This window comes from Fistularia commersonii, chromosome 7 (assembly GCF_037954325.1).
Source record: "Fistularia commersonii isolate RoL2024-O1a breed Wild chromosome 7, RoL_Fcom_v1.0, whole genome shotgun sequence".
Lineage (NCBI taxonomy): Eukaryota > Metazoa > Chordata > Actinopteri > Syngnathiformes > Fistulariidae > Fistularia > Fistularia commersonii.
Genome location: NC_141290.1, coordinates 18,135,269 through 18,149,698, shown reverse-complemented (window position 1 = coordinate 18,149,698; position 14,430 = coordinate 18,135,269). Strand labels below are relative to the sequence as shown.

General features: G+C 40.5%; 1 protein-coding gene across 1 annotated transcript in view; it reads left to right on the top strand.

Moving 5' to 3' along the window:
* grip2b (glutamate receptor interacting protein 2b) overlaps positions 1-14,430 on the top strand; it is a 52,423-nt gene that overhangs the window by 20,680 nt on the left and 17,313 nt on the right. Inside the window, exons 11-15 of the mRNA XM_086149069.1 lie at positions 3,653-3,808; positions 4,106-4,258; positions 4,775-4,961; positions 11,325-11,470; positions 13,352-13,432. Of these exons, the coding sequence (XP_086005195.1) occupies positions 3,653-3,808; positions 4,106-4,258; positions 4,775-4,961; positions 11,325-11,470; positions 13,352-13,432 (723 nt within the window). The remainder of the gene's footprint in view (positions 1-3,652; positions 3,809-4,105; positions 4,259-4,774; positions 4,962-11,324; positions 11,471-13,351; positions 13,433-14,430) is intronic.

Below are 14,430 nucleotides of genomic sequence, written 5' to 3'. Positions count from 1 at the left end.
GGTTATTTTCTGAGATATGTCTCATCATATCTGCTGGAGTCGCTCTGTTATTGTGTTGGTGTTTTTGGAATAGTAGAAACTAGAGATGCATAAAAGTTAGAGCCCAACCAATACCAGATACTGATACGTGTGAGTAAAATTGAAAAAAAAAAAAAACATCCATCCATTGTCTGCCACCAGGTCAAAGAGGTGAAAGGTTGTTCAAAAGCAAAGAGAAAAAAGGAAAGGCAAGAGTCTGGGACTGAGAGTAGGTGCTTTGAATATTGGAACTATGACAGGAAACGGCAGAGAGGTCGTCAAAATGATACAGAGAAGGAAAGTGGATAAACTGTGTGTCCAGGAGACCAGGTGGAAAGGTAGTAAGGCTAGAAGCTTAGGAGAAGGCTTTAAGTTGTGCTATCATGGTACTGACAAGAAGAGAAATGGAGAATGAGTTATCTTGAAGGACAAGTTTGTTTGGAATCTTCTGTAGGTGAAAAGAATATCAGATAGACTTATGACTCTGAAATTGGAAATTGAAGGTGTGATGCTCAATGTTGTTAGTGGCTATGCCCCGCAGGTGGGATGTGTGTTAGAGAAGAAGTTATGAAATGAGTTAGATGAAGTGATACAGAACATCCCCAGAGAGAGTAGTAATTGGGGCAGACTTCAATGGGCATGTTGGTGAAGGTAATAGAGGGGATGAAGAAGTGATGGGCAGATTTGGTATACAGGATAGGGATGCAGAGGGACAGATAGTGGTTGATTTTGCTAAAAGGATGGAAAAGCTGTAATGAACACTTTTTTCTAGAAAAGACAGGAACATAAGGGTAAAATGAGGTAGGAGCACACAGGTAGACTACATCTTGTATAGACGAGGTAACCTGAAAGAGATCAGTGACTGCAAAGTAGTTGTGGGTGAGAGTGTAGCCAGACAGCATAGGATGGTGGTTTGTAGGATGACTGGTGACAAGGAAGATGAAGAGGACAAAGGCAGAGCAGAAGACAAAGTGGTGAAAGCTGAAAAGGGAGGAGTTTTGTATGGTTTTCAGGAAGGAGTTGAAAAAGGCTCTGGGTGGTCAGTGTGAGCTTCCAGATGATTGGACAACTAGAGCTAGTGTTATCAGGGAGACAGGTAGGAGAGTACTTGGTGTGTCATCTGGAAGGAAAGTAGATAAGGAGACTTGGTGGTGGAATGAGGAAGTGCAGGAGTATATTCAGAGAAAGTGGTTAGCAAAGAAGTGGGACAGTGAGAGGACTTAAAACAGACAGAAGTACAGGGAGATACAACTTAAGGTAAAGATAGAGGTAGCAAAGGCAAAACAAAGGGTGTATGTAGCACGGCTCCGAAGGACTCGGACAGGGAACCACACCACCAGAACTGGAGTTAGATAGAGTCTCTTTATTTTTGATCGGTAATCAGGGTTTTGCAGGGTCGGGGTCCGAAGGTCCGGGGGGGGGGGGGGGCTCTCACAGGGTCGGGGTCCAATGGTCAACATGGTGGTCTCACAAGGTCGGGTGGAGAATCGCAATTCTCCGGCGCCAGGCGGAGCGTGCCACTGCTCTTTAAAGAGATCTTGATGAGCGGCAGCTGGCCGCTGCCGCTGATTTTTGATTGGGATCAGGTGTGTCCTCTCGGCTGCCGAGAGGAGATCCTGACAGTATCTCAACTTGTATGCTTGGTTGGACACTAAGGAGGGAGAGAACGATGTATACAGGTTGGCGAAACAGAGAAATAACAATGGATGTACAACATCCATTGTACTAGGATGTACAACAGGTCCAGGTGATTAAGGATAGAGAGGGAAATGTATTGACAGATGCTAGAAGAGTAATGGGAAGATGAAAAAAGTGTACTTTGAAGAGCTGATGAATATAGAAAATGAAAACAAGGCAAGTGTAGAAGGGGTGACTTTATAGACCACAAAGTAGCAGAGATTAGTAAAAGTGAAGTGAGGAAGGCATCGAAGAGGATGAAGAGTGGAAAGGCAGTTAGTCCTGATGATGTACCTGTGGAGGTGTGGAACTGTGTAGGAGAGGCAGCGGTAGACTTTCTGACTAGATTATTCAACAGGATCTTAGAGTGAGAAGATTTCGGCAACTATAGAGGGATAAAGTTGGCGAGCCATACATTAAAGTTATGTGATAGAGTAATGGAAACTAGACTGAGAGCAGAAGTCAGCATTTGTGAACAGCAGTATGGCTTCATGCCCAGAAAGAGTACTACAGATGCAGTATTTGCTTGGAGAATGCTAATAGAGAAGTACAGAGAAGGCCAAAGGGAGCTGCATTGTGTTTTTGTAGACTTAGAAAAAGCATTTGACAGGGTGCAGAGATAGAAGCTCTGGTATTGCATGAGGAAATCTGGAATGGCAGAGAAGTAAGACTGGTGCAGGACATGTATGCTAGCTGTGAGACAGTGGTACGGTGTGCTGTAGGGGTAACAGAGAAGTTCAAGGTGGAGGTTGGACTCCATCAGGGATCAGCTCTGAGCCCCTTCTTGTTCGTAATGGTGATGGACAGGCTGACAGATCATGTTAGACAGAAATCCCTATGGACCATGATGTTTGCAGATGACATTGTGATCTGTAGTGAGAGCAAAAAACAGGTAGAGAAAAATCTAGAGAGGCGGAGGTATGCTCTGGAAAGGAGAGTAATGAAAGTTAGTTTCAGCAAGACAGAATATATGTGTGTGAATGAGAAGAACTCGGGTGGAACGGTGAGGCTACAGGGAGTGGAGAAGCTGGAGGATTTCAGGTACTTGGGGTCAACAGTCCAGAGCAACGGAGAGTAGTGAGAGAGGATATGAAGGTAGTTGGTGTGAGAGAGGAGAATACAGAGAATAGGGTCAGATGGAGAAAGTTTATTCGCTGTGGTGACCCCTGAAAGGAAAAGCCAAAATGAGATGAAGAATATCGTCTGCCACTTATCCTGCGCTCAGGGTTGCGGAGCCCATCCCAGCTTTCATCGGGCGAGAGGCGGACTGGACTGATCGCCTGTCAATCACGGAGCCTCATATACAGATAAACAACCACTCACTCACTCATTTGAGGCAATTTTCCCATTTTTTTTCCCAATTAACTTGCAAGTTTTTGGACTGTGGGAGGAAGCACGCGTAGAAACCGGGAGAACATGTTAACTCCTCACAGAAAGGTTCCTTTGTCAGGATCAAACCAGAGCCCTTCGTGCTGTGTAGCTGAAGCACTAACCACTGCACCACAGTGCCACCCTTCAAAAAATCAAATTCTCATAATTTCTCAGATAATTGTTATAACTGAATTACATAAATCAGTTTAAATAAAAGTTTGGCCTCAAATTAGAACTGTATCAAATTATGTTTAAAAAAACTGAATGATCAATTTGTTAACTCATCAATGTTGTCAATACAAAAATTAAATTGTGAATATTTAGCATGCTGACATCTAAATTACAACTTGCTTCTAACCAAATATCAACATTTAAACCAAATTCACAGCCGACTGAGATTGAAGATCTCGAAAAAAGAAGTTTCACTATTCAGCTTTGTCACGTTTCGAGCTTACATTTTTCTTTCCCGAAAATAGTAACATGCGAGTGTAAGAGGTTTCAGTACTTGTGTGTCTGTGTGTGTCTGTGTGTGTCTGTGCGTGTGTATGCATGCGTGCGTGCCTGAATGTGCTTGTGTGTGTTGCAGTGAAGGTCCAGAAGTCTGACCATCCCCACTCCTGGGACCCCTGTGTAAACTTCATCCCCCCTCCCAACTCCACCCTCTGCAGCACAACCAACACCCTCAACAAGACATGGACGGCCTCCAACAACAACACCATCAATAGCCTTGACTACTGCAAGTGTGAGAGAGCACACCCTCGCACGCACACACACACACACTCTAACTTTCATTTACCATAGTCCATAATTGATTGTGGTGCAGGAGTCAAGAAACGTATTTCTACTTTCAGACACTGGGAGGTGCAGTAATCCTCCTGAGCCAATCTAAACTCTACCTTAGAATAAATGAATTAGACATCATGTTATTAGATGATTATTTTTTAGCAAAAATAAAAATTTTCATCATTTTGGTTGTATTATTAGGTTTTATTAATTATTAACAGCACCAAAAAGCTTTTAACCTGTTTTCATGCTTCAGCTCTGGTGTCAGCCAGCTTCTCTCCAGGCTCCACCACCACGTCAGGCCCCAGCAGCCAGAGCTCCAACACCCTGCCCAGGCCTACAGTTCCCATGAGTCCTCGGAACTCACTACTTAAGAGACGGCAAAGGAAGAAAGAGCACAAAAGCTCCTGTAAGTGTCTAATATAGAAGTCTTCTGACGTGATTGAAAAAATAAATACACAAAGAAAATGTGTGTAATATTACAGGACAGTCTCAGAAAATTAGAATATTGTGATTAAGTTCTTTATCTTCTGTAATGCAATTACAAAAACAAAAATATCATATATTCTGGATTCATTACAAATCAACTGAAATATTGCAAGCCTTTTATTATTTTAATATTGCTGATTATGGCTCACATCTTAAGAAAACTCAAAAATCCTATCTCAAAATATAAGAATAGCATGAAAAAATATTTTTTGTTTTTTTAATTAAAGATAAATTTTAATCAGATAAAAGAACTTTATCAAAATATTCTAATTTTCTGAGACAGTCCTGTATAGTAAAGGGAGAAAATAGAGGATTTTTTTTTTTGTAAAAGACAGGAAAATATATATGTGTGTATTTGTGTGTGTGTGTGTGTGTGTGTGTGTGTGTGTGTGTGTGTGTGTGTGTGTGTGTGTGTGTGTGTGTGTATATTTGTCAGTGTCATTGGCATCCAGCTCTGTGGGTCCAGGAGGACAGGTGGTCCATGTAGAGACCAGCGAGGTCGTCCTGACTGGAGATCCTCTGAATGGCTTTGGGGTTCAGCTACAGGGAGGGATATTCGCCACAGAAACGCTGTCTGCTCCTCCCCTCATCCGCTTCATAGAGCCAGACAGTTCTGCCGAGAGGTGAACCCAAAACACACTTGCACATGTAACACAAAGGTGTCTCAATGTCTTTTAATCTCCATGACATTATCTAAAATTGAACGAGAACTTAGTTAAAATTCTACGAAACCAATATGACAATCATCTCAAGGTAACTAAAACTTCCCAGTACGCATTGAGTCGTTATTTAACACATCTAAATTAGCTCGGTATTGGTGGAGGCCTGACTTATTAATAATGACTGAAGTTTCACTCTATTAGACTTTTTGTAAATCATATTTCTCAAAAGAAGTTCGGGGTTAATGCATCTCAAGCTGCTGCACACATATGGGTCTAACTGATGTTGGTGATTTATCATGGTGTGCCTTGGTGTATGAGTTTGGGTCTGTGCGAGTGTGTATATGTGTTGGTTTTTGTGTGTCATTAAATATTTTGTATGTATGTATGTAAGTATTTTTGTCTGCATCCAAAGGTCACACACCCGTTTTCTTTTGAAATCAATCAAAAAGGAATCAATAAAGAAAATAGTCAAACTCATTTAACTCATCTAAAGTTCTGTTTATGTGTACGTGTGCGTGGGTTTGTGGGTTTGTATGTATGTGTCAATGTGATTCAGAACCAAAACACTTTATTGAACCCAAAGGGGGAAATTGCTCAAATGATGATTGATTGATGTGGTACAAAGCTTCTCTCTAAGAGCAGGTTGTGTGTTTACAGCCTGAGGCCACACTCCCTTCTCCATTAGCACCCTGGCTCTTGATGCTAATTAGTGGCTCCCTCTGCTCCAAGCAGGAATAATCAATGATTTCCTTCCTGTTCCTCTGACAGGCTTGATCCAGATAAGCCCTGCCCTCCCCCATAAATTAGACCGATTCGCAATCACAGTTTGGTCAAACCATAAGTCTTCTGCCATATTGACCGTTGAAGTTGCTAGAACTTGTAATTCTAAGCGACTGAAAGATTCACTTATCTCTGCTGTCTATTTTATCTCTAGATTTGTGTCTACTTTTGCTTATCGGTATAGCTTTCTTTAGTTGATGTGTAATGCCACGGTGAACAATGAGGCAAGGATCAATAATGTTTGGCAATTGAAAAATAAAATAAAATACATAAGTAAAATATATTCAACAAAATCCACGAACATTTCCCTGTTGTCACCAAGGAAATAGCAAATAGCTCGGAAAACATATAGGCAAAAATACTTTTGCATGTAATCATTACATACAAGTATTAAAATTATATTTCAAAGGGTAATGCATTGGAATTCTTATACTATCGTTCTTTAACCCTCATATTATATTAAGGGTCAATTTGACCCATTGGGTCAATGGGTGAAATGGGTCAAATTGACCCTTAACATAATATGAGGGTTAATTATGAATTAACCTCAGCTTTGGAGATAGGATATATATGTGTATGTATATATATACTTATTGTACAAGTACTTTGATGGAAAATAATACAGTAATGGAGGCACTAGTAGGCATCGCCTAATCCAATCTGCATTTTGTGAGATTTGTTGCTCTTCAGATGTAAAATTTCACACGACACTAAGATTGTAACACACAGTCATTGATCAAGCTGTTATATTATAAACAAATGAGCCAGTGGACCGAAAGTAAAATGAATAAAATGCTAGTATATCAACAGGGAGAATAAGAGACAGATTAGAGCTGTGCTTCATGTTCAAACTGCACAAAGAGTAGAGAAAGTCAGAAATATGGTGAGAAGTGAAATGGGGAGAAAGGGGTGGGGATTTTTTTGGTTGTAATGATTTAATGATTTTTGCAGCCATTGAATTCTCAGTGGATTGTGATGAAGATGCCTGAGTGTATATTAATCCTGGTCACCCACTCAGAGCTTAATGGAGGATACATCAACCCTGTATGTGTGTGTGTGTGTGTGGCTTCATTAACAACACCTTTCACTGTGTCTTAATAGTTACAGATACTCATTTGTGCTCACTGATTAAAAACTTTCCCCTCTTTTTTTTTAATTCTATTTAAAGACTGGCTTGCAGAGTCACTTGCAAAGGCTGTAGTCAAAGTCACTTGCAGAGGCTAACAATTTGGTGTTTAATCTTGAGTTTATCTGCAGATGAACAATGAGTTCAGTGTTAATTTTGGGGCAGTTTTAGGTTTTGCTACCACATGGCTGTCAACATTTAAGATTTTTATTGTTATTTGCACTTTAAGGAACATGTTTTCCTGTACAATGACATTCATTTTTTTTTGCTGTTTTGCAGTTAATGCTAAACAGTATAAGTATAAACATATTAATATAACTCCCCTAAAGGCCACTGGGAGGATTACACAGGTTGAGTTATTCAATCGAATGAATGAAGAAAGGGAGGACTCATGTGTAAAAATAAGTTAGTTTTATTACACTTTAATTCAAGTAAAACTGTTGAGTTCATATGTTGATTTCTGATAAAAACAATGGCGTTGACACGGACACCTGTTACACCTGTGCCCCAACAATAACTAAGCATCCTTTTTCACTCCACACAGCATGTAGCCTGATAACGATAGCAAGTGTTATTCACTGCACAGCAACAGGACCCAACTCACAAAGGCTATTCACAACACAGTAAGCAGGAGCCACACTCCTATACTCCACAGCACACATGAGAGGTGGCCTACAAATTTACAAATACTAAAAATCGCTAGGTTGAGGGTTTTAAGTGCTATTACCTCAAAATAATGGTGGAAAAAAGCAGTGGTTACGCTAAGTAATCGGCGTTTGGCTCATGAATGCGGTTTAAAAGAGCAAAGAGGAAACCTGTACTGTGAGTTACTGGTGTTATGTCATGTCACATGACCACAAGGCTACCTAAAAATTAAAGTGTTAATGTGTTTGTTATTGTGTTAATACACAATATAAGCGATTAAAAAAGGCAGCAGAAAGATACTATAGTAAATAATGTATGCAGAGTGCAGAGATAGAACTGTTTGTTGTGCAATATAAGTTGCATAAGAAATTGAAACAGTGCAAAATGAAACGCAGAGTCAAGTACAGTTGATTTTTCAGGGGTAGTTCATGATTGTAAACTGCTGTCAGCTGTTTAGCAGTCTGATGGCAGTGGCAAAGAATGAGTTCTTCAATGTTGAAGTTCTGCATTTAATCATTCTGTACCTCCAAGGTGAGGACAGAAGTCTTGGTCCTTAATAACACATGCAGTTCTCATTTGACTTCTTCAGTCAGAGATGCCCTACAGAGAGTCTAGAATAGTCCTGATGATCTTCTATGCAATCTTCCCCAAACCCAGCAGGTATTCAGGGTCCAATGGAGTGGTGCTGCCATATCACTTGTTGATGCAGCTGTAGATGTTGCTGACGGTACCAAATTTCCTGAGCCTCCTCAGAAAGCCCAACTGCTGAGGCACCTTCTTATCCAGCTGCGTTGTTGAGTGACAGGGGGAAGGTCCTCACTGATGTTGACACCAACATATTTAAAGCCATGCAGCCTCTCCTCCTGACGCTTCCAATGAACAGTGGTTGGCAAAGTCTTCTGTCCTTCCTCATGCCCACTATCATATCCTTTGTCTTGTCTTTTTTTAAGAGTTGTTTACGTCTCACCATGACACCAACTTGGCCACCTCTATTTTGTAGGCCATTTCATCCCCGCCAGCCATGTATCCTATCACTGCGGTGATGTCAACAACCTTCTGGATGATTTGTCTTTCCAGGAGGTGACACAGGTCCTGAGGAATATCCTAACAGACTCGGGTGTGCCAGAAAATCTAGTGCAGTCCAAGCGTGGACATTTTGTGGATGAATTTGTAGGGGAAGACCATGCTGAGGGTAGCGCTGTAGTCAACAAAGATAATCTTGAGGTAGAAGTCTTTGTCTTTGTCCAAGTGGGAGAGGGAAAAATGGAGGACAACAGAAATGGCGTTTGAAGTGAATCTGTTGGGTCGGTAGGCAATCTGCAGGGAATCCGGTGTGTAGATTATGCTGCTCGGAATGTGGACCAGAACCACTCTCAAAAGCGAGTGCTCGGGGTCTGTAATCAGTCAGGCAAGTGTTCGACCGGGATGACTCTGTGCCCTCTCACTCTGGTTGAGGGAAAGGTTAAAGATGGAGGCGAGAGCATCAGCCCGATGATCAACAGATTCACTAAAGGCTCTGTTTTCTGGTCCTGCTACCTTGAGGGGGGTTGATATTCATCAGCGTTTTGTGTATCTGGCCTACTGAGAATGTTGAGGGATGGGAGGGAGGGAAGGTGGTCCGGTTGTGTGTGTGCCTCCTCTCTGTGATGCAGCTAGAGGTCTTAAACTAGGCATAGAAGTTGTTGAGTCTGGCTGGCAAGTGGAGCTGATCGTGCAAGTGAGGGTCTTGTAGTCTGTGATGCACTACAGGTCTTGCCACGTCCAGCTACTCTCTGTGCTGGCTCTTGGCTGCTACAACGGTTTTTCTCACACCGTACTTCTCGGATGTGTACACTGTCTCATTGCCAGACCTAAAAGCATGTGAGCAAGCACACAGTATGTGGCATACTTCACTGTTTATCCCCGGTTGGGGAACTTCCTGACTTGTATGATGTTGTTGACACAAGGGCTAATACACCCAGTCACATTCTCAGCACAGTCCTGTATGCTGATGAGGATTCCACGGTAGCTTTCTTCCACAGTGGTTTTCCTCAACAGTAGCCGCAGCCTGAATCACATCCCAGCATGTCCAAGCAGAACAGTCCTGCAGAGACTGAAGACTTTTTCGGTGACAGAGTTTCTTTGTTTTATTTGTTTCAGTCTTAAACTGTAGGCCAGGTGCAGAAAATAAATAGATGTGATCCGTGACCATCGACAAAGAATATTATTTGAATACTGAGTCAGGGGCAGGGCTTACATAATGCATGCTCACGTGATGCAGTCTTCTAGATTGTGTGACCATCAGCATTCCCCCTGGTTACATTCACTTTAGCCCTAAGGCTATTTGAATAGGGATAGTGTTTGCAGTTCTTTTTCACCTTTGAAATGTAGACTGATTTATTCATCCGTTCACTCAGCCAAATCTGGACAGAACTCTGTGGAGAACAATTTAACCAAAGACTTGAAACACAAACTGTTAGTAACTTCAAACATTATTCAAACGATCCTCTTTTAATGGATCACTGTCATATCGACCCTGAATCTGTTTTGGAAGGCAGTATCAAAACCCAACTACATATTTCATTAAAGCAATCGCCGTTGTGGGTTAGTGTGAATACAGCCTTGTACTAATTGGAACCAGTATGAATAGAATAGAAATTATCACAATATGCGCCATGTACCGTGCATGAACAATGGCTTCCGATTCAATGCGTCTGTCATATGAGCTGCGTAAGGCTGCATGCTGAGCTGCGATGAAACTGACAGATCTGTAGAAATTAAATCCCCAGGACACCCAGAATCATGCTAAGCAATGTTCGACACTACTGACCACTTACTTTCCAGATCCGTCCCTCCACATGATCTGGTCTAAAAGGTAGGTTCATACAAGGAAATTGGACTCTAAGTCATCAACACCTTTTATTTTTTCCTCCTTGACTTCAAAACTTCCTTATAAACATGAATGACTATGTACACAAAGGTACGAGTCTGAGGAAATTTGTCTTGAAATCTCAATTGTCCTCATGTGGGGACATTCCTAAAGGATTGTGCTTGCTTTTTAAAAATATTAAGGTTCCTCTGATTACAGTTACTGAGGGGAAATCAACAACAACAAAAAATGCAGAAAACAACAAACCTAGTCTCTCAGGAGGCAAAGGTGGAGTCTAAGGTGTTTCGATGCACTAAAGCCCTGGCCATGATCACAGTGGAATTCCGTTGTCATGCTGAGATAATGAGCTTCTTACCAGTTGTTTTGTTGCAGTTTTCGGACAAAACAAAGGTTGAACAGCAATTATGTGAGCTTGTGGAGAAGCGGCCGCAGCACAGAATAAAATCAGAGTAGAAAAATAGACAATCATTAACCGCAGGCTTGAGAGAATCACAGTGGACAGATGCTCTTTGTGGTGGCTGCAAATGATTCTAGATAATCTCTGTGAATGAGGACAAAACAAAATGTGATTTCCAAAAAAAAAGATGTTAAAAGGGGACTTCACCTGTTCTGGTTCTTTAGTTTTTATAGCCAACATCCAAATAAATGTCCTTTCCTGTGAAGTCTCACAATTTTGGCATTCAAAGTTCTGTCAGACAGTGTCACTGAGATTGCATAACATCACATGTCATCAAGAATCAGGATACAAATATATGAATCCATGAAAATAGAATCAGAGTTGCAGCTACTTTTGTTTTTCCTTTCTCTTGAATTTCTTTTTTCCTGCACACCACTTACATCATGGATTAATGAGCAGGTTGAACTATTGTGTCATACATCCCTATGGAAACACCTTTTTCCGCAGGTGTGGTCTGCTGCAGGTTGGAGACAGACTTCTGTCGATCAATGGGATTCCGACAGAAGACGGGACTCTGGAGGAAGCCAATCAACTACTCCGAGACGCAGCATTGACCAATAAAGTTTCCCTGGAGATTGAGTTTGATGTCGCAGGTTTGTGCCAATATTAAGCCCCACCCACTACCCTGTTAGACGTTTGTCATCATAATGATTGTATGCTGACGGTATCCCTTATTTTCCTGGATATAACTACTAACATTTGGGTTGCGCTGGGATCTAAATTGAATGTGCTTATTATTCTGAATGAGTGAGTTGAGTAGCAATTTGTGTTACAATTTGTTCATTGGGCTTCATGCGTGCAGTTATGGTACATGTTATAGGATGTTGTTTGGGAGACAAAGCCAGGAATTCAGGAGACTCATCTTAGTTGGAAAATGAATAGGTAATTGTGAGGCTATTGCATAAATTGTTCAAAAAAAGTTAATGAGTTTCTTTGGCTGTTGCTCTGGCAGGAGTTGGCGGGGTACGCTGTCTGGATGTGTGTATTGATCTGTCTTGGAATGGATGTCAGCAAAGTGCTGTATGGGTTAGAGGTTCTGTTGAAGATCTATTCAGTGAAAGTCTCTCCAGTTTGGCAAAGATTATTAACTAACTCCTCTACATCCATTTGTCATCTTCAAAGGAGTGGCCATTGTCCTTTTAAAAATTGTAAGTAGACTGTGTATTTCTGACCTGATGCAGCAACACTCCTTTCCACCATCAGCTTCTGCAGATATTTTGCCTCACTTATTTAGAGGTATTCCACAGTCTTGACCTCGCGTCTGGTTGTTCTGTCCTTGGGGTTTACAAATCTTTGCCTTAGGGGGCTGTAGGGTTTGAAATGTACTGGTATTTGATGCTTGTTGAAAACTCTTATAATTGTTTTTTTAAACATACTTGTACTTGTTATTCCACTGTCACCACCCACTTGAACACAAACCAGGGGTCATAAGAGCTCTCAACTCAATGGTTGAAAAAAATCCCTGCAACCACAGAAGGCAGAGATTCAACATGTAAAACAAATCATAAAATCATGAGGCTACCTTATTTGGGTAAACAGAAACCACAAAAAAAAAAACATGACATAAGATAGACATATAGAAATAGGATATTGTAATAACATACATTGCTTGTATTACAGCAATGATCAGTGTGAGATGTTTTTTGGTAGATCGTTATCTCCAGACTTCTGTCCTGAATATGTTCTGAGCAGTACAAGACGTCATCAGTGTCATCAGTGACATCATCATCAGTGAATTTAAAGTGGTTGTCAACCATGTTGAGGTGTGCCACAAAAACTTCCACCTCTTATTTCCTGATTTTAACCCAAATGCTATCCACATTCTTGAACCAAGTTTGATGTTGTGCCCCCGAAAATGGAAAGCTCCCTCCTCTCGACTGCTTTGTGTATGGGTTCACTACTGTGGGAGATACAAGTGAGCACATAACACTTTCATGTTTCTGCCTGCAGAAACAGCCGTTGTAATGGAAATAAGTGGTTTGTAAGCAAAGGTCCAGCAGGGCACAGCTGTGAGCTGTTGTAAGTTTAGTCATATTGGCCAGCGTTTTGTCCTTTAGCAGTTGGTTCTTTATTGCTGTGACTACATCTGATTTAAGGAATAAACATCAGGAATAATTTCAAAGGGCACCCTGGTGTCATAAGGGTCCAGTTTGATTTGTTTAACACTGCTGGCAAAATCCTTTCACTTCTTGATGTGTTGTATACCTAAAGGAGCCAAGTGTTGGAGACGTAGGTGGTAGAATTTATACTGCTGACGATGAGTCTAGGGGAACTCCTGTTGTGAATTGTGATTTTTAGGTAATCCATATATGCAGGATGGATTTTACTGTGTAGTTTTTGGTTGGGTCACATTTAAGGTTTTTGAAATCTATTACTGCTGGTCCTGAAGAGGCGAAAGCACAGGCTGATTTCACCTTGTTACTACAATAGTGTTTTTTTTTTTTTTTAAAGCATATTTCCTGTTTGCATTGCAGAGTCGGTTGTGCCAAGCAGCGGGACATTCCACGTCAAACTGCCGAAGAAAAGAGGCGTGGAACTGGGACTCACCATCAGTGGTAGCAACACACAGCGGGGGGGGGGGACAATGATGGCAATTATTTCTACTGTTTAAAATGAATAACATGAGGTACAAATTTATAAATGATACAAAGGAATTAATAAATTGATGATTTTAATATCAACAATAAATTGTTGTAATTATATATTTTTTTAATTTAAACTGAGATATGCTAAATGTCTTTGATTTAAGGATTAATAACAAGGGGAATACTTTAAATTTAACACACAATGTCAGTTAATAGGGCATGAGTGAAGAGGATGAGGAGGAGAGGGTTAGATGGTGGCAGATGATTTGCTCAGGGGACCCCTGAAGGGGACAGCCAAAAGGAAGGGAAGAAGAATAGAGTTAATTGGGCAAATATTTTAAATCCTATTTTTTCAAGTCAAAAAAAAAAAAAAAAAACAGATCCTAATAAAATTACATTGTTGTTTCCATGCCATACCAATGGCTCTTACTGTGGACTGACAATGAACGGATTATAGAACCATGGCTAGTGCTTGACAATCAAAATAGAACTTCACCTCCTATATTTCCTATATATACATACCATACATATATATGCATATATATGCACATTTATTTTTAAAGATTGAGGTCATGTATAAATGGATCCATATCTTTTTATTGAATTGAATCTTGATTTTATAAATTATCATTACTTGTGATTTACATCTGTCTGATTTTATGGCTCCTTCTCAGTATAGGCACAAAAAACCATGACTGCTTATATTTGCATCTCTTTTAAATTCCAGAATAAACATTTTGCAACAAAATAGTAAAAAGGTAATAACCTCACCAAAGGGTTATTTCCCCTAGAGTTTTGTTGAGGGAGCAATGGTGCCATCTGTTGATGTTGGTGAAGAATAGAGACTATTACATATCATAGAATAAGATTGTAACAAAAATGAAAAATTATGAAAATAAGCTACATTTGAATCCTGAGATATCAGAAATGTGTAAGATTAGATGCTTCTAATAACAATTTTTATGACT